Below are 25,072 nucleotides of genomic sequence, written 5' to 3'. Positions count from 1 at the left end.
ACGATCGTGCTTAAACGCTATCGGGAGAGGATAAGTCCCGTTCTGGCATGGACGTGGAAGGCCGCTCCCAGGGCCCGGGCCAGGCGCGGGCCGGGAGCGCCACCGGCCTTCATATGACGTGCTGCGGCGGCTCCTCGTCCTTAGGTAACAGAAGATAAGATAAGAATATGCACAGACTAAACAGACACCGCATTATCAAGAACACGAAGTCACCACACAACCTAGAAACCTTGTAAAGTTCTCTGCTGCGAGCAGCATTAAAGAGTTCTCCAGAGAACAGCTCATATTCATTCGTAGAACTCAATATTTGTGACTTAAGGTAAACAAGTTCACGCTCCCTTATCAAATTAGTAGGTACTAGAGGGTGTGTGGTGACCGATGACCGTGAGTTATCTGCATTTTATGATTGAGGGGAACTAAGAGTATTTGTATACATCAATGGGTCTCAATGTTAAAGGGGACAATGGAGCGGATTCTCAAAGCTTCTACGCGAGATCAAAATGTAGAAGCGAGGCCGTGAAAGAGAGAGAGCCAGGAGAAAGAGACCGTGCACCAGTTGGCGGAAGACATTTCTCGTAGAACCAAAGTGAGAAGGAATTTTTCTTAAGTGGTAACCGCAAATCAGAAGACAAGTTTGAACAACATATACCTTCATGAGTACGTAAGCCACGGGCCGCTTGACGTCCGCGGGGGGCGAGGGCGTGCGGCGCGGGGGGCAGCCGCAGGGGGACAGTGAGCTGCTGTATAGCGAACTGCCGTAGAGCGCGCCGCCGTAGAGGGCCTGGGGACAAATTATACAATTTAGCACTTGTACCTACTTAGGAGGTAGCGTAGACCGGTGACATATTGTAATGTTTGACAAGAAAAGTCTGTAAAGCGCGCTGTATGATCACGTGATCTGCTGGCATGCACGTTGAGCGCGCATCGAAAATGCCATCTGGCTGATATTTGTATAAAATGCGTAAACGAAATTAAGTGAGTGGTCTTACTTAGGTACTTATGTACACACTTTTTACTACACAAGCTGTTTATTTTTGGTAACTAAAAACCACATTAGTGCTTCCCGAGCTAAATTCATTTTCATATTCCAGAAAACCAGACCTGCATTAAAGATATTGAGCTTACCTGCTCAAATAAGCATATCAACTTAAACTTTCGTTCAGCTTTAATTCTACACGCAGAAAATGAGAAAATCTGGTCACTTCCTGCGAATTAACGTGTTGGGCTCTTGAGTATAGTAAAAAATAAATCAAAGTTCCACATACAGACATTACCTGCAAATGCGCCAGCTCCGCCGCCAGCTTCCCATCTTCAGGTGGTAGCTTGAAGGGGTAGAATGGGTAGAGCGGTGGGAACAGCGCGCGGCTTAGCTCCGGCTTATCCAGGGGCATGGGTAACGGTGGAGGCAGCAGCCGCGGCACCGGCGCCATCAGCCCGCTGATGTTGAAGCCGAACTTCGGCTCCTTCTTGACGAGCGCTTTGGGTTTTCGCCGTGGACGGTATTTGTAGTCGGGGTGCTCTTTCATGTGGAGGGCTCTGGAAAGAAGGTGGGGTTTAGTCGGTAGGTCATCATCAGAGGCCTTTCCGTCTATTGTAGACGATTTATGCATTGCTGTTTAGACAACGGGTTTGATGACTGTGGAGGCCGATGCTTAAAAGTCTTTGATTACGGTGGCGTCGTTGATCGGGTCGCCACTTTCCCGAATGAAGGTTGAGGGAGGCGATGGCTGAGATACGCGTCATACTCGTGAACGGGTGCTGTTTGTGGAGACGGTCTGTTTAAGCTAACACGAGCTATTATACTTAGTAACTTAATTTTCATTAATTAATTACAGTGAGACGCCTCATTCTGCTCTCGTATGTTTCTTTTCTCTTAATGAATGTATTAATTATACAGGATATTGAGTCTTGGAGACCCTATACATCTCTAAGGATAACTTGATAAACTATATAATCTTATAAATAGTTCTGACACCTAGAGACATTTACTTACACCTCTAAATATTACTTATAGATTTTTTTTGTGTTTTGTATCTGTATTTTGTATGTAATTCGACATTAAGAGACTATATACATCTCTTAGTAATTGTAATACTGAGCCTGAGGTTCCAGTCCCGGTTTGCTTTCTATGACACCTTCTGCTATCTAAAGCATTAAACCAGGCTTGGTCACATAGCCTTCTCCCCTCCACAACACAATAATAATAAGCAAGACTTTTCCTATAAGGAGCAATGATGTACAAAAAAAAGATGCCGATTTTCACAAGGTTTCAGCAGACTGTTTTCTAACATCAGATGGTAATCAAGTCGATTAAACCATCATATAGTAGATAATTTTTTTTTATATTTAGCAAGTTTTATGGGTGCCTCTTAATACGCCTAACATTAATTGTCATAATATGAATTCGCATAAAAGATTTGGCATAACATAATAAAAAAGCATAACACTTATTGCGCATAATAATGAATCCGCATAATTGAAATATGCATAACATTATTAACTATAACTTTAATTGTCATAAAATGAATAAGCATAATTTTATAAACCGAGCGAATGTGCTTTCATAAGAAAAGTTCCTATGTGCCTACACTTATGATAAAAGCTATTAGCTAGCGTAGCTTTGGATTATTTATATTGTATTTTAGTTGTAGTTAGTACTAACGTTTTAAATATAATTAGCATTAGGTATATTAATTATTAGAAACTACGTATTTCAACTACGATGCTGTTTATTCAGTCAGAGTAAATAAAGTAGCAAATAATCAAATCATACGAAATGCAAATCGAATACCTAAGATTCCACGATAACGTTTTTATATATTCCTCGCAATAAAAAACAGATCACCACGTTATTGCCTCGAAAACCCACATAAAGCGAGCCTTATTATTATTATCGATATCATATCGATATTTACCGTATTCGATTAACTTGACGAAATATCGATAAAAAAGATACGTTTTTTCTGGATATTGTGTATTTTGTATTTCCTTCGTATCGTGTTTATTTGGTCGGTAAACAAAGTAATGAAGGAATTGATAGTGGACGGTCGACGACCCCAGTTTTTGTCGGAATCACAGATCGCGCACTTAGATGGAGCAAATAGGAGCAGTCGCGGTGTGACCAGGCGTGGCTCACTCCGCGATTTCGTCGCTTTGCTACAGGTAGCTAAAAGTACATCCGTTCCACACCAATTTTGGTGGCTGCCATTAGCCTCACGGGGCGCTGTCGCCACCTAGCGGCCATATCTGTCCTGATCGTAACAGACGCGTTTTGTTAGGGAGTGAGTCTTCTGTACCTAGTACTATTATTTATTCTGTAGTGTGACACATCACATCATACAATTCTTGACGTATCTTAAAGTTCGAATCGAATCAGGCGGCCTACCCAAGGTGACAAACGCTTACGCTTCGCCAGTGAATCGCTTTGTGTCTCTCTATCACTCTTCCATATTAGTGTGACAGTGACAGTTGCGTTTCGTTCGCTACGGAGTGTTAGCGATTGGCATGTCGTTTAGGAGGCCGTGTGTACTGCGGAGTCTAATAGAGGTACTCTACGGTCAAAATCGATCGTCTTACGAAATGTCAACTGGGATAACAAAAGTGATAAAGAGTCAATATCCACGGGACTTCGGGCCCGATTCGGATTTTGAAATAGACATCTATTAGATATCTGGATACTGGCAACCCCAGACACGGTAAACTTCGAACGCGGCATCTCTAAATCAGAAAATATGGAAAAAGAGTGTATTTGGACTAATAGTGTTATGTGGTGAAACCTTGGGTGTATTATATTCACGGACAGTGTTATCTTACAATTAGAACACAGAATAACAGTGCTACAGCGAACAAAAAACATTGAACCGAATCTGCTTTAAGACATTTGTTTTGTAAACAAGTTTGTGTTATTGTGACGGAGTGATTATCCTATAACTAATTTCTGGTTACACATGTACAAAAATAAGTAAAACCACGCAGTAATTACACAATATTGGACACTTATTCGACGTTATATATACGAAATTATGACAGCCACGTTCATTGGCCTTCAAAAAAGGTAAACAAAGATCAGCTGACCAATCATCGCAAATACGGTAACAACTGACACTTTTTGACACATGCCAAATTGTTGCCATACTAAAGTGTACTCCACGGCCTTTAAGGATTTATTTAAGCGCCATCTATGCGATTTTGGTGGAACTTAGTAGTTCATAGTCATAGCTCCATCTAACGACTATAGTCTGAACTAAATAGCTTAAAGTATTATGAACTAAACTCAGTTCGATAAAAATGTCGAAGAAACTAGAGCAGAAAGCTACAAGTGGTGGCCGCAAGGTGGCAGCACCTGTATGTTGTTATAAATGCAAGTCTTATGTGGACCCGCGGAATGGCCTACTATGCTCTACATGCAAACATTATTATGAGTTTGACTGCGCTGGTCTCTCGGAAAAACTTTATAATTTAATGAGCTCTGAATCAAAGAAAAGCTGGAAGTGTAAACTGTGTATACCAAAAAAGGATGAAAGAGCTACAAATATCACTTACAGAAAGACAAATAAAAATAATCCTATAAAAAACACCGCACCTGGGGCCCTTTTGTCAACCCCGTCAAATACTTCAAAAAACAGCCCCTCAGCGTTAAACTCACGTCCGGGATGTGACAGTTATGACAAAGAAAGCCCTATAACTATGCCATCTTCGCCTCCAGAGCAAAGTCAGTTGTCCACACCGACTGATACTCCTAAAAGCTGCCCCTCGGAGACGGATTTGCGTCCAGTACATGGCGGAGATGACAAGGAAAATCCTATCGTTTTGCCGGCTTCACCCTTAGACCATAGTATAAATGACAATTCTCATAGAAATGAAAGCAAACTGTGCTCACCACACAATGCATCTAATTGCTCCCAGATCTTGGACTCGCACGTACTCACTGAAAATGAACAGTCGGACAATTCTATATCGATTTCTGATAAGTTATCTAAGAGTTTGGACGGCTTGCCGATTGGGCCAAATTTACTCTTGCCACAACAAGAACTGCAGGAAAGAATAACTGAACTCGAGGTTGCACTTATAAGTACACAAAACGAACTGGATGACAAAATTATTGAAAATAGTGAGCTTCATAAAAAAATTCAACAACTAACTATGGAAACAAAAGTGCTGCAATCGCTATGTCACTCCACATCTGTAGAAATAATAAACAGCGCAAGGAAAAAAAAGCGATATTCTCTGCGACCTGACGGATTATCAACTCCGCCTTCGCCAACCACCCCTACCTCTACATACTCAGGGAAACCGGTCGATATCATAAGCGAAAATTTAATTAACATGCAAACAAACATCTTCAATTTAGAAACGCTAGTAAAAAACATTGAAATAGAGATAAAAGGTCTTGCTAAGCAAATAGAAATCCTATCATTAAAAGTTCGTACTCCAAATAAAATAACAAGTATTCCGCCTACATCAAGATTATCTATTTCGACACCAAACAAAGTCTGTCAAAATATGGAATGTATTGAAAGCAGTGAAAACCAGGATAAAAGACCTAAAATTGCTATTTACGGTACCCAACAATGCAACGGTCTTGCTGCGGCATTGGCGCGCTCCAGAGAGTATAGCAACTACGTCAACTACGAGACAACCGCTCTGACTAAACCACACGCCCGTAGCGCGGAATTAATAAAAAACTGCCTAGCTACGAAGTTGAAAGTACAAGACAAGCTGGTGGTATGTATGGGCGAAAATGACCACGACGCAAGAACTATACTATCGAACATGCGAACCCTACTTGATAAATTCACTGACAGTACTGTGATAATATTAAGTGTAAAACAAAACCATTATATAGACACTAGTTATCTCAATTCTGAAATTCAAGATTTATGTAATCAGTATAATAATTGCTATTTTGTTAACTGTACTCGGAAAAATATTTATACTACGTGTAATGCAATAAACTACACCATAGACTGTGTTGATTATAATAATACATATTTAAACTTTAGTGAGCTGAAAAAACGTATAATTCGTAACAATTACCGCGATCTAAATAAAAATGACGGGTTGCTTAAAAAAGGCACTATTCCATACTTTTTTGCACGCATGAAATCTAAGCTCACAAGGGACTCTCAAATGGCATCAACTACGCACTCTTCTCCAAAGAAAAAAATATCGAAGAATAGAATAGAATATTATTTCCCCGTTACAAAGAAAAAAGAGAATAATACGTTTTTTCGAGCCCGAACTGAATAAAAAAACATTAAACTACTCCGCAAACAGCGATGGTAATGGTCTAAACCAACATACAAATTTTATAATTCTCCACCAAAACATTGCAAGCGTGTTACAAAAACGTGAACTATTAGACATAACCATGGCTGAAATGCGAGACGAGGGAAGAGATCCTGATGTTATCTGCTTGTCAGAAACATTCGTTAAAAAAGGCTCTGAATCGAATATTAAAATTAAGGGGTATAAACTAGCGTCTTCCTTTTGTAGGGATAAAAATAGAGGGGGCGTTTGTATTATGACTAAAATCGGGTTAGAATTTAAGGAATTATTATCTATAAATAAATATGCGCGTCCAAATGTTTTTGAATGTTGCGCAGTTGAAATAACGCACAGTAAATTGATAATAATTGCATTGTATCGTACACCAAACTCTGACGCTAACGTATTCTTAAATGAACTTGACGGAATTCTTAGCCAGATAACCAAGAAAAAGGAAAAAAAGATAGTTTTAGCTGGTGACTTTAACATAAATACAATTGTACAAAACAAAATTTCCAACTCTCTTAACGATCTTGTAAAATGTCATAACTTAATTATTCACAATTATAAACCTACGCGATTAAATTCATGTATAGACCACGTAATTAGCAATATTGAGGGAGCAGAGGGTCAACTTCTCCCGTTGGGTCTTTCGGATCATGAGACAGCTCAGATCCTTTATATCCCAGTTACGAAAAAACACCTAAGTACAAGTATTAAGTACATAATGCGCAGAGATTATAGCCCAAGTAATATACGTAAATACCGCGAATGCCTAAAAGCTTTAACTTTTACTGAGACATTTCTTGAGCCCAATATGAATGAGGCTTTCAAGTCTTTTCACGATTTAATTTGTTTATTTTATGAACTATGTTTTCCATTCATAAGGTGTAGAGTCTCAACTAATCGTAAAACACAGAAATGGATTACAAAGGGTCTAAAAGTAAGCTGTAAAAATAAACGGGCCCTACGTTTTAGACACTATAAAGAGAAAACTTCAGAAAGTGGATGTGCATACAGAGTCTATTCAAAAATGTTACTTAATTGCATAAATACTTCCCAAAGGCTACATAATTACAGATTAATACAGAATTCTACTAGTAAAAGTAAAGCATGTTGGGATATTATCAAAGACGATCCGGATCAGCGCCTCACGAACGAACATTATATTACAGGAATTAACAGGAATGGTACTATGATCGAAAACCCCACTCAAATAGCACATGAATTTAATAACTACTTAATTCAACGTACAAGTATTAATAAAAGCTCCACCTTAAAAAACACAAATTCTAAATTGGTCAACAACACCGTATTTGTTACTCCTGTAAGTCACAACGAAGTCAAAAACATTATAAGATCACTGAAAAACACAAATTCCACGGGTTATGACGGATTATCAACTAAGATTTTGAAATTATGTGTTGATGAACTAGTACCAGTTTTAACCCATCTACTTAATTTATCTTTCGAGGTAGGATGCTTTCCGGATGCTTTGAAATTGTCAATAGTCACACCACTACTTAAAAAAGGAGACAAATCCTTAATGTGTAACTATCGGCCCATAACGCTTATACCAGTGATATCTAAGATATTCGAAAAAGCCATGCATAAAAGGATCATGTCATTTTTAGAAAAATATCAGATATTAAAAAGAGAACAAAACGGATTCCAAAAAAATAAGAGTACAACACTTGCAACTTTTAACCTTGTTAACAGTGTTATTCGGAATATTGACAATAAGAAACCGGCAGTTGTAGTGTTCTTCGACATGTCTATGGCATTTGATTTCGTGTCACATGACCTACTAATTAAAAAACTTCAAAATCTTGGTATAAGAGGGCTAGCTCTGCAATGGCTCAAGTCATATTTAACTAACCGGCAACAATGTGTTGAGATAAGAAGCTCTGAAAACTCTACTACAGTTAATCATAGATCTTCGTACATGGAAATTAGCCAAGGAGTACCGCAGGGTAGTGTACTAGGACCACTCCTTTTTCTGCTATATATCAATGACCTACCAGATATAACTACACATCAATGTACGCTTTTTGCAGATGACATATCAATTCTAGTGACATGCAATGATGAAATGCAATACAATAATGACATTAATAATACTATACAATCTATAATCGAATGGCTTGAATTCAATAATTTATCTATTAATCTTAATAAAACTCAATTTATCCAATTCCGTAGTGTAAGAAACAATGGAAAGTTATTAGATGTCCGATACAATAATACACAAATTAAGGAAGTTGATACTATAAAATTCTTAGGAATCACCTTAGACATTAATTGTAGTTGGAAAAACCATATAGACGCAGTGTGTGACAAGCTCTTAAAATTTGCATATGTTCTGAAACGACTTCGCAACATATCTGGTTGGAACACAGTACTGATGGCATATCACGGATATGTTGCGTCTCAGTTAAGATATGGACTTCTTGTATGGGGCAATTCCAGTGACGCGGCTAGAGCTTTCATAGCACAAAAGAAATGTTTAAGGGCAATGTGTGGGATGCCACAACGGGAATCATGTAGGCCATTATTTGCAAAGCATGAAATTCTGACATTACCATGTATGTATATTTTTGAAGCAGCTGTTTTTGTAAAGAAATACCCACATCTGTTCAAAAAAGCTAAAGATATATATCATAGAAACACAAGGAATCCAAACAGACTTGTAATTGATTTTGTTCCAAATACTTCCCTTTTCATGAAAAGTAGCTATTATATGTGTATAAGAATATTTAATGCTCTTCCTGATAATGTTAAGGATCTCCCTCTTAATTCATTTAAAGCACAACTTTATCGTTGGCTAAAAACTAAGATGTTTTACGCTACAGATGACCTGTTTTGCATGTTAGATAATATTGAGTAGACTAGGTTAAATAGGTATTTAGTTAAGTTTAGTTTAAGTGTACATTTGCATGCTAAACTAGCAAAATATGTTTAAGCACAGATATATGTTATCCTTACCAACTCATTGTACCATATTTTAAGCAAATAAAGAATATTCTATTCTATTCTATTCTATTCTATATCTTTTAGACATCACCAAGATACGATAACGATATGTTTAAGATCTAACCTGTCAAATTTGATATTTACGCGATTCTGGAGATACTCTTGAACGATTTCCATAGGATATGACTTAAAGGACTTGAGATCCAATTCACATCTAATAGATATCTTACCCTATCTAACGTAAAAGTGACATTGGTTGCCCGAATTGCGCTGCAAAAGAGAACTAGTTGATATCTAAACTATAACGTATCTAGATTGGATCTAATAAGTGTCGTCTCTTGTGAATATATTGAAGTTCGAATACGGCAGTTCGTTTCTTGCGAATAGTGAGGACGTATGAACGTATGATATCGGTTTTGGTGTCCACGTTCGGCATGTTGCCTCCCTGTCACACTTACATACGGATTTACAAGTGCGACAGTGAGGCAATATGTTCAACGTGGTTCGCGGTAGGCCCGCAGGTTCCTTGTAGGGGCGGTGTATGGCTTTTTAAACGTTATTTATGTTCTCATAATATTTGTAGATGATAACGTTCAAATGTATCTTTTATAATATTTTGAATAACAGTAAAATCGACGGTATTATTATTTATTCTATAGGTACTTACACGTATACTGAACTGAACTGATTTAGAAGGGAAAATTTTGGAAAAAAAAGGCAGGAACAAAATGATATAGCAAACAATTTCCATAAAATAACTGATTTTATTTATGTTTGAATTAGAATGTCTACCAAATTTTACTTGCCATTTGTGTGGTTAGTACTGATAAGTATAGTAGTTTAAGTTTAAATTAAGTAATTTTAGATTAGAGTTCATCCTCTATTACTATTATTAACGATTTACATTAATTAATTGTGTTTTTAGTTTTAAGATATATTTTGTAATAATATGTATGCTAGTTTTAAGGTATTTATCTATGGGCCAATAGTTGCCTGAAAATAAATGTTTTCATTCATTCATTCATTAAGGTGGTTCGACTAGGTTAACCAAAGCTTAACCCTCGCTAGATGACGCCACTTTCGCAAAATTTCAGGTTTTATTTTTTTGCGGAATGGTCTTGGTATTTGTATACTTAAAAGTGCAATCTCAGATTTTTTTTGCTAGTAGAAAAAATCGTTCGATGTTTATTTATTATTTACTTACTGTAATATCACGCGTATTAACTTGCTATAATTTCACACGTCCAGAATAAACTCAGCGAATGACCTAATCCATAATCGCGGCATCGTTATGACGTGATTCACTCCAGAACAATGATCCTAATCATTCACAAAACATCCCAAACATCGAACTATCGCCCCGTCCACTCGCATAATTACAATCGACTCGACTCGCTGACAATCGCGATTCTATCACAAAGCTCGCATAATCGGACGCTATGTCGACTGCACCCACAGCACTATACGTCAAAATCACCAAGCTTACACAATCAGAAATCAACTTTAACGCAAGCGCGTAAGGTTTAATTTTCCTTGTGTTGTATGATCACATAGTGATGGGGACGTGCGAATGCTCGATTGTGACTGGGACAATGCAATAATCCTTGCATTGTTGGGTCGACATTGTTGTTTTAAGGGCGGCGCGCGCGACAATTGTACGCTTTATTGCATAAATAATATTATTTTGGCCGGTGACGTTTCATTGTCGCACTTTTGTTGCTAAAATTTGATATCGCGGAGGGATATAAGTTTTCGTTGTTTGTCTGGAGCGTCAAGAGTCTCGAAAGAGGGATGTTTCGAGTGATTTGATTACCGACACCATTTCGTTCGAGACATTTCTAAGGTTGTTTTTCTCAATCATACATTTTTTCGTGTCACAGGGTCGTAGAATGTGAAACTTATGTATTTTAAGTGCATATTAGTAGTTGATTTAATAAAGGTATTCGCCGTTTAGTTAAATTTAGCGTGTAAAACTAAAAAGTTCGTAAAAGTTTGCAACGTGTTAATTTGCTGTAGCGCTTTTTTATATTACAATATTCACAATACGGTTGCCAAAAATATTGTTAGCAATCTTCTTGCGGCCGTTCTGTAGTAACCAGATTGATTTGAATCCTGATTTTTTCGACTTTCGCTCAATAGAAACAAATGACGAACATATTAGGTCTAACATATATCTAAAAATATGTACATAACAAATATTGCACAAAACTCTGAAAATTGCTTTAAAAAATGAGTAATATCATGTTTAATGTGAGTTAATATCATGTTTCATCGAACTCATCGGTTACTTTTTTTGTATTTAAACAAACAAAAAATTTAATTCAAAAACATGATATCCGTGACCTGGACGCACATCCATCTCGCTCACGCTTAAGTTCCGTGAGAGTGAGAGAAAAACACGAACCTACGGGGCCTTAAATCACAGATGATATACAAATAACAGCGTAACAGATATTGCACTCTCCTTCTGCCGTATTCGAACTTCAAGATATTCACAAGAGACGACGCGTACTAGACCCATTCTAGATGCGTTATAGTTTAGATCAACTAGTTCTCTTTTGCAGCGCAATTCGGGCAACCAATGTCACTTTTATGTTAGATAGAGTAAGATATGAATTGGATCTCTAAGTCATATCCTGTGGAAATCGTTCAAGAGTATCTCCAGAATCGCGTAAATGTCAAATTTGACAGGTTAGATCTTAAACATATCGTTATCGTATCTTGGTGATGTCTAAAAGATGTCTAATAGATGTCTATTTCAAAATCCGAATCGGGCCCCTTGTCTCAACCACACCCCTTTGTAGGTTATTTTCCACAGACTTCTAAGTAAGTGCCTGAACGTTTCTCGGAATATTATTGCGTCGAACATTAAAAAGCCACAATTGTATCAAAAAACCAATAGTCCCTGGATGCATATTGTATGTCGATCAAACATGATAAAAACTGTGAACAAATAGGCGTCGCCATTGTGACCGATAACCGTATGGGAACTTTAAAATAATTCTACTAACAATGTATTGATATGTGTTGCAACATACTTATTTCCTGTATTTAAACTAGGACATTTGGAGTTCTTATGAAAATTATCCATGTTTCAATAAAATACATAATAACATAAAATTTTAATATCTTCCAGCACGTAAAATAATTAACCAATTTTGATAAAACATGTCTAAGAAGCAGTGGTGGCCGAGTGGATATGAAGTCCGACTTTCGATCCGGAGGTCGCGGGTTCAAATCCTGGCTCGTACCAATGAGTTTTTCGGAACTTCATGTGCGAAATATCATTTGATATTTACCACTAGCTTTTCGGTGAAGGAAAACATCGTGAGGAAACCTGCATACATCTGCGAAGAAATGCATAGGTGTATGTAAAGTATCCGCATTGGGCTAGCGTGGGGACTATAGCCCAAGCCCTCTCGCGCATGAGAGGAGGCCTGTGCTCAGCAATGGGACGTAAATAGGCTGAAAAGATGATGATGATGATGTCTAAGAACCACCGAGAGAAAACCTGCTTTTAAATAAATAAAAAAAACGCATCAATATCGGTTGACCCGTTTAAGAGCTATGCTATAGTGCCACATAGGTATAGACAGAAACACACACATTGGTAAAACTTTTTAACATCCCTCTTTTTATCCGTCAGGGTTAAAAAGCAAGATAAAAGTACCTACCTAAAAAAAAGCGTTTATTTATCTTAGCGTTTTGTATATTTGACACTTGTACAAATTCTAACTGACCGAGCGAGAGCGAAGGTCTCCATTTTAGCATGGGCAGAAATGCATTCGTATGTCTGTCCGTTTATCCGGATGTTCTCTACAGGACGCATTTGCCGACAAATTATTAGTTATGCCGTTGTTTATTACTTATAAGATAACTATTAGTGAAAGTATGATATATGAAGTAAAAGTATAAACACAGAGTTGTTAAAAAGTTTATTATGAGCGCTATAGCTCACTAAACTGTATTAATTTATTGATATTACTGTCTAGGATGCAAATACCGGGTGTTTCCTGTAACACGAGCAAATAATTAAAACATATACTATACTCCTCAAATTATAAAACTTTTGTTCAACAACGTTTAAAAATTATGAATTCTTTAGACTTCCTCTTTTTCATACAAAATAAATATTGCCTTCAATGGACGTTGACATCAGTGTTTGACGTTGCTTGTCACGCTTTAAACGTGACAAAATTTGCAATACATTGCGTCTTAGAATAAACTTAAAAGTGTAACAAAAATCAAAACATGAGTTATTTTTAAAAGTTGCTGAACAAATGTTGGTCAGTTTGAGGAGTACAGCCTACTGTTTAATTTATTGCTCCTGTTACAGGAAACACCCGGTATGTTACACTAGATTAAGTCATTACCATGAAATAAATTATGTTATATAAGGAACTTATAATAGTTATTTGTTTTACAAGGAGGCAAAGTTGTTGTTTAACCGCTTGTGCTAAATTGATACATTTGATACCCAAGCAAGCGAAAGATTCCAAAATTGAACCACGAGCGTAGCGAGTGGTTCGAAAAGTGGAAGTGGAATCTTGAGCGTTGCGAGGGTTTCAAAGCACGAAGGTTAAACAAAATTTGCCCCCGAGTGAAACACAAAATTTTTCACCACACCAACTCGAAGCAAATATTAAATGTAAAATATCAAACAAAATCAAACCAAGTCAAATCCAAATGAATGTTATTAAATATTTATCATCCAAAATCATCATTTAAAAGTCAATTCTACCAGCAAACTTAAGAAAACAGCTCAAAATTTACATTTGATTACTTTGCCTTACATGTGAATAAAATACAACTTTGCTATCAGTTTTTGAAGTGCAAAGTTAACCTTTCCGAGCTGGTGTGGTGAAAAAGACATTATCAGCAAATGCTCTTGAAATTTGGTTCGATAATTTTTTGTCAATAACCCTGGGTCAGAATCAGAATCAGAATCAGAAATTTATTTGTATAACATAGGTAATAAATACAGGTGGTACTTTTTTTTTTTATTTTTTTTTTGGTTTAGTGAATGGTGCACCATACCTACACAATAAAAATCATACTCCTACTCCTACGTATTGTATCTGTGTTTGAACTTCTACGTTCTGATATCACACATCTGATACGGTATGCAATGCAACTCGAGCCGATAACGAAGTTTCCGCCATACAAAGAAGGGTTCGAATGCAACTCCTCAAAGAGATACTATTCATTCAGGGTAAAATGTGTTTGATTATCTATTCTATAACTAGAACGGAAAGATTGGATTACATAATTCTATGGTGAGATGAGATCAAAAGTAGTACTTACCGTAAAATTATAAAACTGCCCTTTAACATAACTTTGCCCACCGCGTCACGGTTCAGTAAAATCGAAATAATTTAAAAGTACATAGCTACATGTATTCTTTCTTCACTTTCAGAAATTAAGGATAAGTTCGGCTATTTGTGGGTCATATGATTTTATTTCTATAGGTAGCTACTAAATTATATTTTCATTACTGATGCTGATATAAAAAAAGAAAAATTAGTGATTATTTTTAATACTGACTGTAACTTCACTAGACTTATATCGACCGGGATATGAACCGTGATTACCTTTTGTATTGTTTTCGAGTTCCCGATATTTCGACGGTTCATATCCCGGTCGATATGTCTAGTGAAACTAACCGTGAAAATGACCGTGAATCATTCAAAACTGTGACTGCAGCTTGCCAAAAAAACCGGGCAAGTGCGAGTCGGACTCGCGCACGAAGGGTTCCGTACCATAATGAAAAAAAAACGGAAAAAAATGCAAAAAAAATCGGTCACCCATCCAAGTACTGACCACGCCTGACGTTGCTTAACTTTGGTCAAAAATCACGTTAGTTGTATTATGGGACCCCATTTAAATCTTTATTTTATTCTGTTTTTAGTATTTGTTGTTATAGCGGCAACAGAAATACATCATCTGTGAAAATTTCAATTGTCTAGCTATCACGGTTCTTGAGATACAGCCTGGTGACAGACAGACGGACGGACGGACGGACGGACGGACAGCGAAGTCTTAGTAATAGGGTCCCGTTTTACCTTTTGGGTACGGAACCCTAAAAACCAACTTATCTTATTTTTCTGAATGTTTGGTTACTAACTACACCTAACCTAAGTTTTTCTCAGAACTCCGATATTGGTCTCACATGTTTCCAAATCGTCCCATTTCCAATGTCTGTCCCTAATCTGTTTTCTGTTTAGAGCCGTAAGCCCCTTTTTATAGCCCTGCGCGCGGCGATAGCGCACAAAGAGCCACAATGAAGATATTATAGCATTTATAACTACTGATGGGGTTGGGCAAACTTATGGAGATTAAATTGATTTGTAAGGGTTGGGGACTTTTGTTTTTGAATTAGACGACTGTCTGGTTAATGAATGCCTTTGAAGCGTTGGCCACATGTGCAGTGTTAGATTTTTTGTACCTATACATAGTTTATGTAAAGATTTAAAATACTCTATTTACTAATTATTGCGCATTTTTTGTGTGTACGGACTAAAATAGATTAAGTATAACTAATATAACGTTATCGGGCATTGGAATTTCGGGAGCAAAATTTTCTGATATGCAGAGCATACCTATGCTAACTCGGAGCGCGAAAACTAAGGACCCCTTGCAGAATTAACAAACCCGAGGTTGACCGGTTACACCTGGAGTTACTATGGTTACCAGTAGGTAGAATTTGACACTGTGTTAACCAGTTAACCCCGGGTTAGTGAGATGGTGTAAGTGGCGCTAAAGAGATGGTAAGTATTAAAGTTTTTTACATTAAGATGTAGTAGTATCTCTATTTTGATTTTTTGTAAAAAAATAACTCGCTTCTGTTCTTCTTTCGCATAAAAGTATTCTTGAAATTTCATTCTTCATATTTTTTAATACCCTGGCATATTTAAAAAAGTATTTTGTGGAAACTTTTAACATTAACTCTGAAATAATAAGTACTTTAAAAAAATATACACTTAGGTACTAACAAAGCTGGGGGCAGTCACTAGTATTTGAGAAAATTATCTATAATTGATTTTATCGACATAGTAACTCCCTAAGTGTTTTTTAATTTTGCCTCTATAGTTCGTTTTTTTTAGCATTAGAAAGAACTTCAAAGAAGGTAAGCGATCTTGGCATGTCTTTTAATTGAAAAACGCTTTTTCAAAATCAATAGCTATTATGAAAGCAGAAGAATATAAATGATCGTATTAGGTTCATAATTGTTACATATTTGCCGTAACTTATTTTTATAATGTGTTTTTCAATTAAAAGACACATGAAGATTGTTTACCTAATTTCTAATGCTAAAAAAAATGAAGTATAATAATTAATAATCCGATGACTGAATCTTATCTACAAATATGATTGTGCCGTAGTGCGGGTAAGGAAACATGTAATTTCACGTTTATATTATAACAATGATAATATGAACATCACTTGTAATAAAAACAATGATAATATGAACAGTATCCCCTTAACTTAAAAAAGCGAGAGCTTATTGTCTTAACATAAAACTAACTTACTTATTTTATCATCTTAGACTTAAACAAATAAGTAACAATTTTATTCTTCTTATCAAATAAAAGCACGGGCTTTTTAACTTTATTGTTTAAAGCACCATGACATCTTTATCAATTAAAAAAAAAACATCCGGCTGCTCTATTTGCTTCTGGTACACAGATTTAAGGGAGAATACCAACTTATTATGCATCTAAAAAGGTTATCAAATAGCAAGAAGTGTTGAAAGTTTTTATCGTGGCCACCCGCAAACTTATGTTGGGATTCTGGATGCATAGTGTAGGTCTGATTAAATAGTTTTTGTTGTATAATAATGATAACAACAGGTGCGATTGTCTCACTGTATGTTCGAGATAAGAGGATGGAAGTATAGTGGGTAAAAAATAGATTATGAAGTAGGGTGCGAAGTGGGAGACATTTCATGTTTGTCCAAGGTATGGAAGGTAGAGGTTCATTACTTCTACACTCCATAGTCCAAGGTATTGTCTTACAAGTGTTTTTACCACAGATCTACAATGCCACTAATGTTTAAAGATAATTGAAGTGTGCAAAAGGGAAGCCATCACATATATAACATTTCATGAGTGCGAAAGAGGTAAAGGACTATAAATGAAAAACGTGACAATTCTTAGCTTCATAGCGGCCGCTAACTGCTGCTTGAAAGGACAAAATACGACCGACAACAGTGTTGCCACTCTCAATATTATTCTTTGGTAAATTTTATATTAAAGGAAAAAATGGAAAAAAATTACGCTTCCGGCAGGACTTGAACCCGCATCCTCCACAATCCGTGTGTTGCTCTTAACCAATTGAGCTACGGAAGCCTACCAGGACATCGCAAATCTTTCCATTCCTTTCTTTATGTAAACACGCCTTTGGGGTGGCGTATAGCGACATCTACCGAAAGACAATTACATCTTTTAACGGCATCTTTTTTTTAAATATAAAATTTGGAATATCGCTCGCAGACGTATCTGCTTGTTAAAAATTGATTATTCTTTGGTTCCGAAACGGTTGTTTTATTACTCATGAAGACATTTAATATTCATGACATTTATACATATAGTCTGTTTTTTTAGCATTAGAAAGAACTTCGCAGAAGTTCGATTGTGGTTCTAAATCTGGCACTTTTAGCGGTAACAATTTGAAGTAAATTATATGTATTGACCATGCTACATTAGATAATTCAATAATTATTAGCAATTAACGAGCCTGATAAAAAAACGCTTGCTTCTGCGGAGTTATTTCTAATGCTAAAAAAAACGAACTATAGTATCGATAATCGAGTTTATCGATATAGGAACTCTCTACCGTCCATTTTGTAATAAAATTAGCCCTCCTATAGAAACTGTTGTCTGCTTATAAGTATAAGAACGCTACTGTATAACAATCCATGGACTTGATACGCCAGTGTCTGAGGGGGAACAATGGCTGCTGGCCGCCATTTGCCCGCCCCGCCTTTCTTGGCGCGTTCTTTTGGAAGGGGACACAGATAAGACAATGGCAATTTTGCACTCTGTGGTTATGTTGGTAGCAATTAAGCTAAGAGTAGGTAAACAAGAACTTTGCGCTGATACATTTATCAGCCTGATACATTTATTACCTGTAACATACATCATTATGTTACAGGTATTTAAAACGGTTTTTATAGAATGTAATATGTATATTAATAAGTTGCTTAGATTGAAAAGTGTTTTTTTTTAATTTATGAATGAAGCACTTTTATTTATTTGGATTGGTACACCTTAAAATAACATAACCATCTATTATATTTCTAGGTTTAGAAACTGGTTTTACAATTAGGCGCTTTGAGTAGAATATTGAGTTTGCAGAGAGTGCACTATTATTAATTTTATTTAAAATAAGTACTTAAGTACTTACAATCATTAGTAATATCTAACCCTTACTTGGCTTGCATGTCTTATGCCGAGAAGGGACAGAGATACGACAGTTGCAAATATGGGGGATAACATAATATATTATATTGGCATTTTTTTAATAAAATCCAAGTACTAAGGCTGAGAATGCTATTTCTTTTATTTTACTTATACTCAGAAATATCTCATCTCGACCTTAACGCCTTGACAATAGAGGCGTGTTCAGATAATTATTTGTGAGATTTCGCTCCGATATATCTGATGGAGTGATGGGTACTGTACATATTTTATTAAAATAATTATGAGATCTTTCTTAGTAACCGTGTTTCTAAATGTCGACAGAGGAACTCAGAAAAGACAATGATGATTTTGCACATAATGAAACTAGTCAAATAACACTAGGGGACTTGTTACAGGTATATAGTTTAAGCAAATTAAATATGTAGTAGCCGGATACTCATTAGCGAGCCGTAACCGTAATCGTTACATGTACTTTAACCAAAAAACCGGGCAAGTGCGAGTCGGACTCGCGCACGAAGGGTTCCGTACCATAATGCAAAAAAAAAAACAAAAAGAAAACGGTCACCCATCCAAGTACTGACCCCTCCCGACGTTGCTTAACTTTGGTCAAAAATCACGTTTGTTGTATGGGAGCCCCATTTAAATCTTTGTTTTAATCTGTTTTTAGTATTTGTTGTTATAGCGGCAACAGAAATACATCATCTGTGAAAATTTCAACTGTCTAGCTATCACGGTTCGTGAGATACAGCCTGGTGACAGACGGACGGACGGACGGATGGACGGACGGACAGCGAAGTCTTAGTAATAGGGTCCCGTTTTACCCTTTGGGTACGGAACCCTAAAAACATAGTGTGTACGTGGTTCGCAGGGTTGCACTTGTTTTTTTGGTTACAGTACATGCAACGGTTACGGCTCGCTAATGAGTATCCGGCTTTAAACACGTTATGTGTGTGTATAAGAACTTAGCTCTTAGGTTGCGCTGACACAAGCAATATGCGTTTATGCCACAGTAAACCAGAGTGTTACTGTTAAACAATGAAAGTGGAAAATTGCCATTTTACACCCAATTAAGCACTAATAATTGACATACAAACGGTTCATAGCTAATTCGGGCCAGCAACGCGTTTATGAATAACGCCATTATTAGTATAAATAATTGCATTATTTATCTATATGGGTTACTAAATTGGTTTAGGAATATTAGCGTAAAATTAAAAAATAATGTCTATTCTGAGAATGCTCTTCTATTTATAACTATGTAGATAATTTTATTTTAGATAATTTTCTAATGTAGATATGTACTTAAGAAGTAGAGTTAGACCTAGAAAAGTCTGCAGCGATTTTGATAGCTTACGCAGTGCAAGTGTTATTTTAAAAGTCAAACTTCTATGAAACTATGAAGTTTAAATAACATTTGCACTCCGTAAGCTATCAAAATCGCTGCAGACTTATCTTGGACTAACTCTAACATTTTAGTTACTTAATTGCAAAATATTACTTTGATTAAAGACGTTAAACATTTAGCACCCCATTTTCATGTTGTGTACTACTTATAATAGTATCTGTATAAACTTTATAATTTATAACATATACCCATACAGTTACCAATTAGGTTACCGGTATAATACACCTACTGGGTATAGGTAGTATTTTTATTACTTATTAGAAAATAATGAATACTTGATTTATTTTATTCTTTTTTTAAAGAAATATTTTTTTTTGTTTTAGTAACGTAACATAAGTTTGGCAATATTTGTGACATTGTTTCTATAGGTTAAAGTGGTTAAGTATATTTTTTGTTTTTAATTCAAAACCTGTATATCTTGAGCCAACACAATAAGTGCGCAATTAATGCTCAACAATTTTAATAAGCACCACTATTATTACAAAATTTAATACAATACGGAAGACTGTAACGAAAAATAAATAAGTAATTTGATCTTTTTTTACTAAAGTGTTTGGAAATATGATTCCAGAGGAAAAAATGTACGTGAAGTGAACGTAGATGTAGGAATTACTTTAATATATTTTTAGTACTTTTAAAACATTTATTAGAAATGAAAAACCGCCACAAAATAGCCACCGTACTTCGCTTACCTCAACCGCTTCGCTTCATCTATGAACGGCCGTTTCTCCATCTCCGTCAGCAGTTTCCATTCAGCCCCAAGCCGCTTCGAGATCTCCGAGTTATGCATCTTCGGGTTGTCCTGGGCCATCTTTCTCCGCTGTCCTCTCGACCACACCATAAAAGCGTTCATCGGCCGCTTTATATGCTCAGCGGGCTGCTTACCCAACGACATTTTCGAGCGTTAAAATTCAAATTTCGAATCACATACACATTATTTCGAATTTTCGAAACTCATTTGTTTTTCGCGGACGCGTGAAAAGCTCCCGAAAGCTCAATGCGGTGCTTTTCTTGCCAGTGTCATGTTTAAAACGACGAGACCTCGGCCTTGCTTCCCCCCCTGCGTTAGCCCCCTCTAACATTGGACCAATGGGAGGGCAGCATGGGCGGCCGCTGGGCGCTGATTGGTTGAGACGCGGCGCGGCTCGGGCGCTTGCAACAGGTAGCCGGTGCGTTCTTGTTTGCATGTTTATTAGCAGATTAAATTTCTTTTTAAGCCGCAACCCGGCGAGATCGCGCGCTGATTTCATTTGGAAAGGTGGTGTGATGAAATGAATTGAGATGAATTTTCGGGTTTACTTTTGGATTGTCCGTTTGATTTAAGCGAAGCTTGTCGCTTAGTTGCAAAAATATGTTTAACAACTAGCAGTGTGTATGACTAGAGATATAGGTAAATTGTGAGTTTTTGTTTTATAATAATATACCTACATAAAATTCAATAAATGTTACACAATACACATAATTTCATACCTGCAAAATATTTTTTGAACAATTAGGAACATATTCTTTAATCAGTTTTAGTCAATATTTTTTTCTTATGAATTCTGTTTTTTTTTTAATTATTTATTAATTATGATTTTTAATAATTATTTTTTATTTAAGTACAATATACAAGTACCCACAATACATTGCGTAGGTACCTAATATAATAACAATAACTATAAAAAATAAAAATAAACTAAAATTAATAATGCCTGATTTTCTCTTCCTACTGATTTTCATATCATATAGATTCTGGTTGATTTCCACTTCCATAGCGCATTTTTTTAATGAAGCTAATTATTAACTCATTCAACCATTGTAATCAAAACAACCATATTGTAGTTTCGGCGGTGGGTGGATCGCCGTGACATAACGTAGTTTTGTGTAACGCGGTTACCCGCCCCGCTCCCCGCGCCCCGCTCCGGGCGGTGGCGAAAATGCCAATTTTGTTACGTGCCTGATGTGTCACGGTAAAAGCGGTGAAATGGGCAATGTGAAAACGGCTGGCTTTTGTTACAAGCTTTTATTAATTTAGTTTCACCTGACCGTTGTCTGTCTGTCTGTAATCAAATCTTGCAAGTTAAATTTGATCCACTTCCCGATTTCCGATTGAGCTGAAATTTTGCATACATACGTAAGTCGGGTGACAATGTAATATTATGGTGTCATCGAGCTGATCTGATGATGGAGACCGGAGGTGGCCATAGGAACTCTGTGATAAAACAACGAAACCTAATTGTGTTTGGGGTTTTTAGAATTGTCTCGATGAGTATTAGTTGCCTGTGGAAAAAAAAGTACAGTCTGCGACAAATGCTTGTACCAAAAATGAAATGTTTGCCAAAAATTTATTTTTCTTTTCATTAATGCATCAATAATGGAGCCAGCTTCAAATATATCTATTATAGCTGCATAAGTGTTAACTTAATTTGTATGTCGTTACATATTAGATATGCATTGATTGCTGTTGCAGCTTTGTTTAGATTCTCCTAGTAAAATAATTTACACCTTCAATGAGATAAGATTAAGGGATAGAGTGATTCAAGGTGAAAAATAATCTTGAAGACGATATACTTACTTATAGGAAACTATTAGGCATGCGAATTTTCATTGTCCATCATTTAAATTTTCTATATCCAACACTCCTGATGAAAAAGTTTGAATAGACACTTTAGATATTCCATTTATTATGCTTTGTATTACAATTTTTTTGTACGAGTCAGGAAAAACACGAGTTTGTGAATAAAAGCGTCTATTTTAGCATCTAGAGGCGACCAGCCTGCGGCGTCAAAATGGCACATAACGTGATATTGTCTACTGTACCCTCACGTCCACAAGTGTCTGCGATGCGATACAAGTTATACCTATTACCTACCTACAACAGTACGGCTACCATCAGTTTGGCATTGACATAAACGCTATCGTGAACGTAATTTACTTTCTATGCTTCTCGCTCGTACTGACAAATTAGTGCGAAAGAGATATATAGAAGGAAAATTATGTTCACGATAGCGTTTATGTCAATGCCAAACTGATGGTAGCCGTACAGGACGGGAAGCATACCTACCTAAAAAAACATGTTACTTAAAAAATGTTGCTCTTCGTACTTACTTTTCGTACGCATGCCTGAATTATATCTCAATTAAGCATGAAACCTTTCGGATCGTTTATTTCTGAATTCCGTGACATAAATATTTCATCTCGTAACATTCAGTGCTGCCTTAGAGCATTTAATAACTGGAGTCGCCTTTAAGAGCTTACCCCTCTGACGAAAAACTTGCACAATTGTGCAAACTTTTGTAGAAATAGCAATACATTTGACGTCCCTCGCAAAAATCGGCAGACTGTTTCGTACAGAAAATGACAGCCATGACGTCTCCAGTTACTAAATGCTCTAAGAGTGCTGCGCTCGACAGTACCCGTCAATAACCGAATCAGCCGCAGCTATGTTCCAGCCTCTGCCTTCCATCGTCCAGACTGTACTACAGACTAAACGTAAGCCTTATTGCCAACACATAAGGTTCACTGAAGGTCGGTTAAGATTATTTCTGTTAATATGGTCGAGTTCAGTTTAAAATACGGTGTCTTACAGGCCAGAGTTTTTCGATCTCTTAGCGATGTGATACCTGGGCATTTTCATTTAAAAGTGTACCATTTTTTTTCGAAAATCCATCACCTTTTGGGTTATTTCTACTCAGAACACGAGCACTATCGGCTTACAAAAAATGTGTCCCAAAAAAATGACAGTTTTGTAACGCATTTTCATTTACATTTTGTATGGACCGTTACAAAACTGACAACCAAAATTTGTATGAAAAACTGGGGACACTTTTTTTCTTTGTCTCATTCAAATGTGTTTTTAAACTCGTGATTATGAGTTTAAATAAAACAGAAGTTGATGGTTTTTCTAAAAAAAGTAAATGGTACCATTTTTTCTGAAAACCCCCACCTACCTGATCTGTCAGTGTCATATCCGAAACAGATCGAATAACTAAAACTCGAATTGACATATTAGAGGCGTGTAAATAATTAAATATATTCTTGGAACTTTTTGTTGCAATTTTTTAATATAAACTAACTTTGTACAACTATGAAGCTCTCATAGTCCTAAACGGTCAGCTTAAAAAATTTCAACTATACCTACCTAATGTCGCACCAAACTAAGTCTGCAGCGGATTTGATAGCCCACGCAGTGTAAGTGTTATGTATACGTCATAATTGCATAGAAGTTTGACTTTTAAAATGACACTTTCACTGCGCGGGCTATCAAAATCGCTGCAGACTTTTTACGGTCTGACTTTGATAAGCATACACGTAACATTTTATTGATTTGACTGCTATTGTCAACTGACCGATTTTACATAATGCGAGACTAATAGCTATTGACTGTGGTTTTAAATTCATTTAGCCTCATAGATAGTTACCGTAATCAGTATTTAACTTAAGTAAGAATGGTCCAAGATCATTCGTCTACACATCTTGAAATTTGGTTTGTATAGGTCTGTAGCTTAGCACAGCAGCGCGTTTTACGAGATAGACTACCCGTCATTCTCTAATTATACAGTTAGAAAAAGACAAGTATTTACTTATAGACTGCGAGCCAGGAACAGATTTCCATGACAATCACCTCCCGGGTGATGATAACTCTATAGCTAACAGCTAGTTGCCGTTCCGTTGGTGGATTGAGGTATGGCAGCCAACGAAACATGTAAAAAAAATTGTCATCGCCTCCCGTTTGATACTTTGTTAGATGATAGCTTAGATATTATTATAAATTCTTTAAAGTTTTTGCAATATCGTATCTTGTGGGTTACATATCTGATAGTGGAAACCTATCTTTAGTAGCTTTACTTTAGTAGCCTGGAAATCGGCAAATTTCTACCATTGACCACCCATTTTTTTATGCAAGCAACATGCACTGTAATATGCCAGCACCATTACCAGTACCTACGGAAAATAATATATTGTAAGAAATAAATTCTATAGATAATATTTTTTTATAGCTCAGGACCGGGATAAGTGGCGT

The 25,072-nt window shown here is 36.4% G+C and overlaps 1 protein-coding gene and 1 non-coding gene across 3 annotated transcripts; both read right to left on the bottom strand.

The window, feature by feature from the left end:
- LOC134664032 (transcription factor SOX-14-like) lies at positions 1 to 21,275 on the bottom strand. Of its 2 annotated transcripts, none has more exons than XM_063520595.1 (4): positions 20,760 to 21,275; positions 1,266 to 1,536; positions 650 to 781; positions 1 to 139 (listed from the first exon to the last, which is right to left on the bottom strand). In XM_063520595.1, exons 1-4 carry the CDS (start codon positions 20,960 to 20,962, stop codon positions 110 to 112), a joined length of 636 nt encoding a protein of 211 aa, XP_063376665.1. In that variant the 5' UTR covers positions 20,963 to 21,275; the 3' UTR covers positions 1 to 109. The 2 variants fall into 2 exon arrangements, with proteins under 2 accessions (XP_063376665.1, XP_063376666.1); XM_063520596.1 differs by having other exon boundaries at positions 1,275 to 1,536.
- Positions 17,516 to 17,588, bottom strand: Trnas-gga (transfer RNA serine (anticodon GGA)). Its single transcript has one exon. It is a non-coding gene; the product is annotated as a tRNA-Ser (tRNA).
- Positions 21,276 to 25,072: the final 3,797 nt, after the last annotated feature.

Source organism: Cydia fagiglandana, chromosome 4, assembly GCF_963556715.1.
Source record: "Cydia fagiglandana chromosome 4, ilCydFagi1.1, whole genome shotgun sequence".
Lineage (NCBI taxonomy): Eukaryota > Metazoa > Arthropoda > Insecta > Lepidoptera > Tortricidae > Cydia > Cydia fagiglandana.
The sequence above is the reverse complement of the archived record's forward strand: the minus strand, read 5'-3'. Positions and strand labels throughout refer to the sequence as shown.

What these genes read in the sequence shown, in the direction of transcription:
- LOC134664032 (XM_063520595.1), bottom strand. Translation starts at nt 20,962, where the DNA reads ATGTCGTTGGGTAAGCAGCCCGCTGAGCATATAAAGCGGCCGATGAAC. An exon ending in CGCATTTGCAGGTAATGTCT is followed by an intron (nt 782 to 1,265) that starts GTATGTGGAACT and finishes ATTTGTCCCCAG; the next exon opens with GCCCTCTACGGCGGCGCGCT. An exon ending in TGGCTTACGTACTCATGAAG is followed by an intron (nt 140 to 649) that starts GTATATGTTGTT and finishes CTGTTACCTAAG; the next exon opens with GACGAGGAGCCGCCGCAGCA.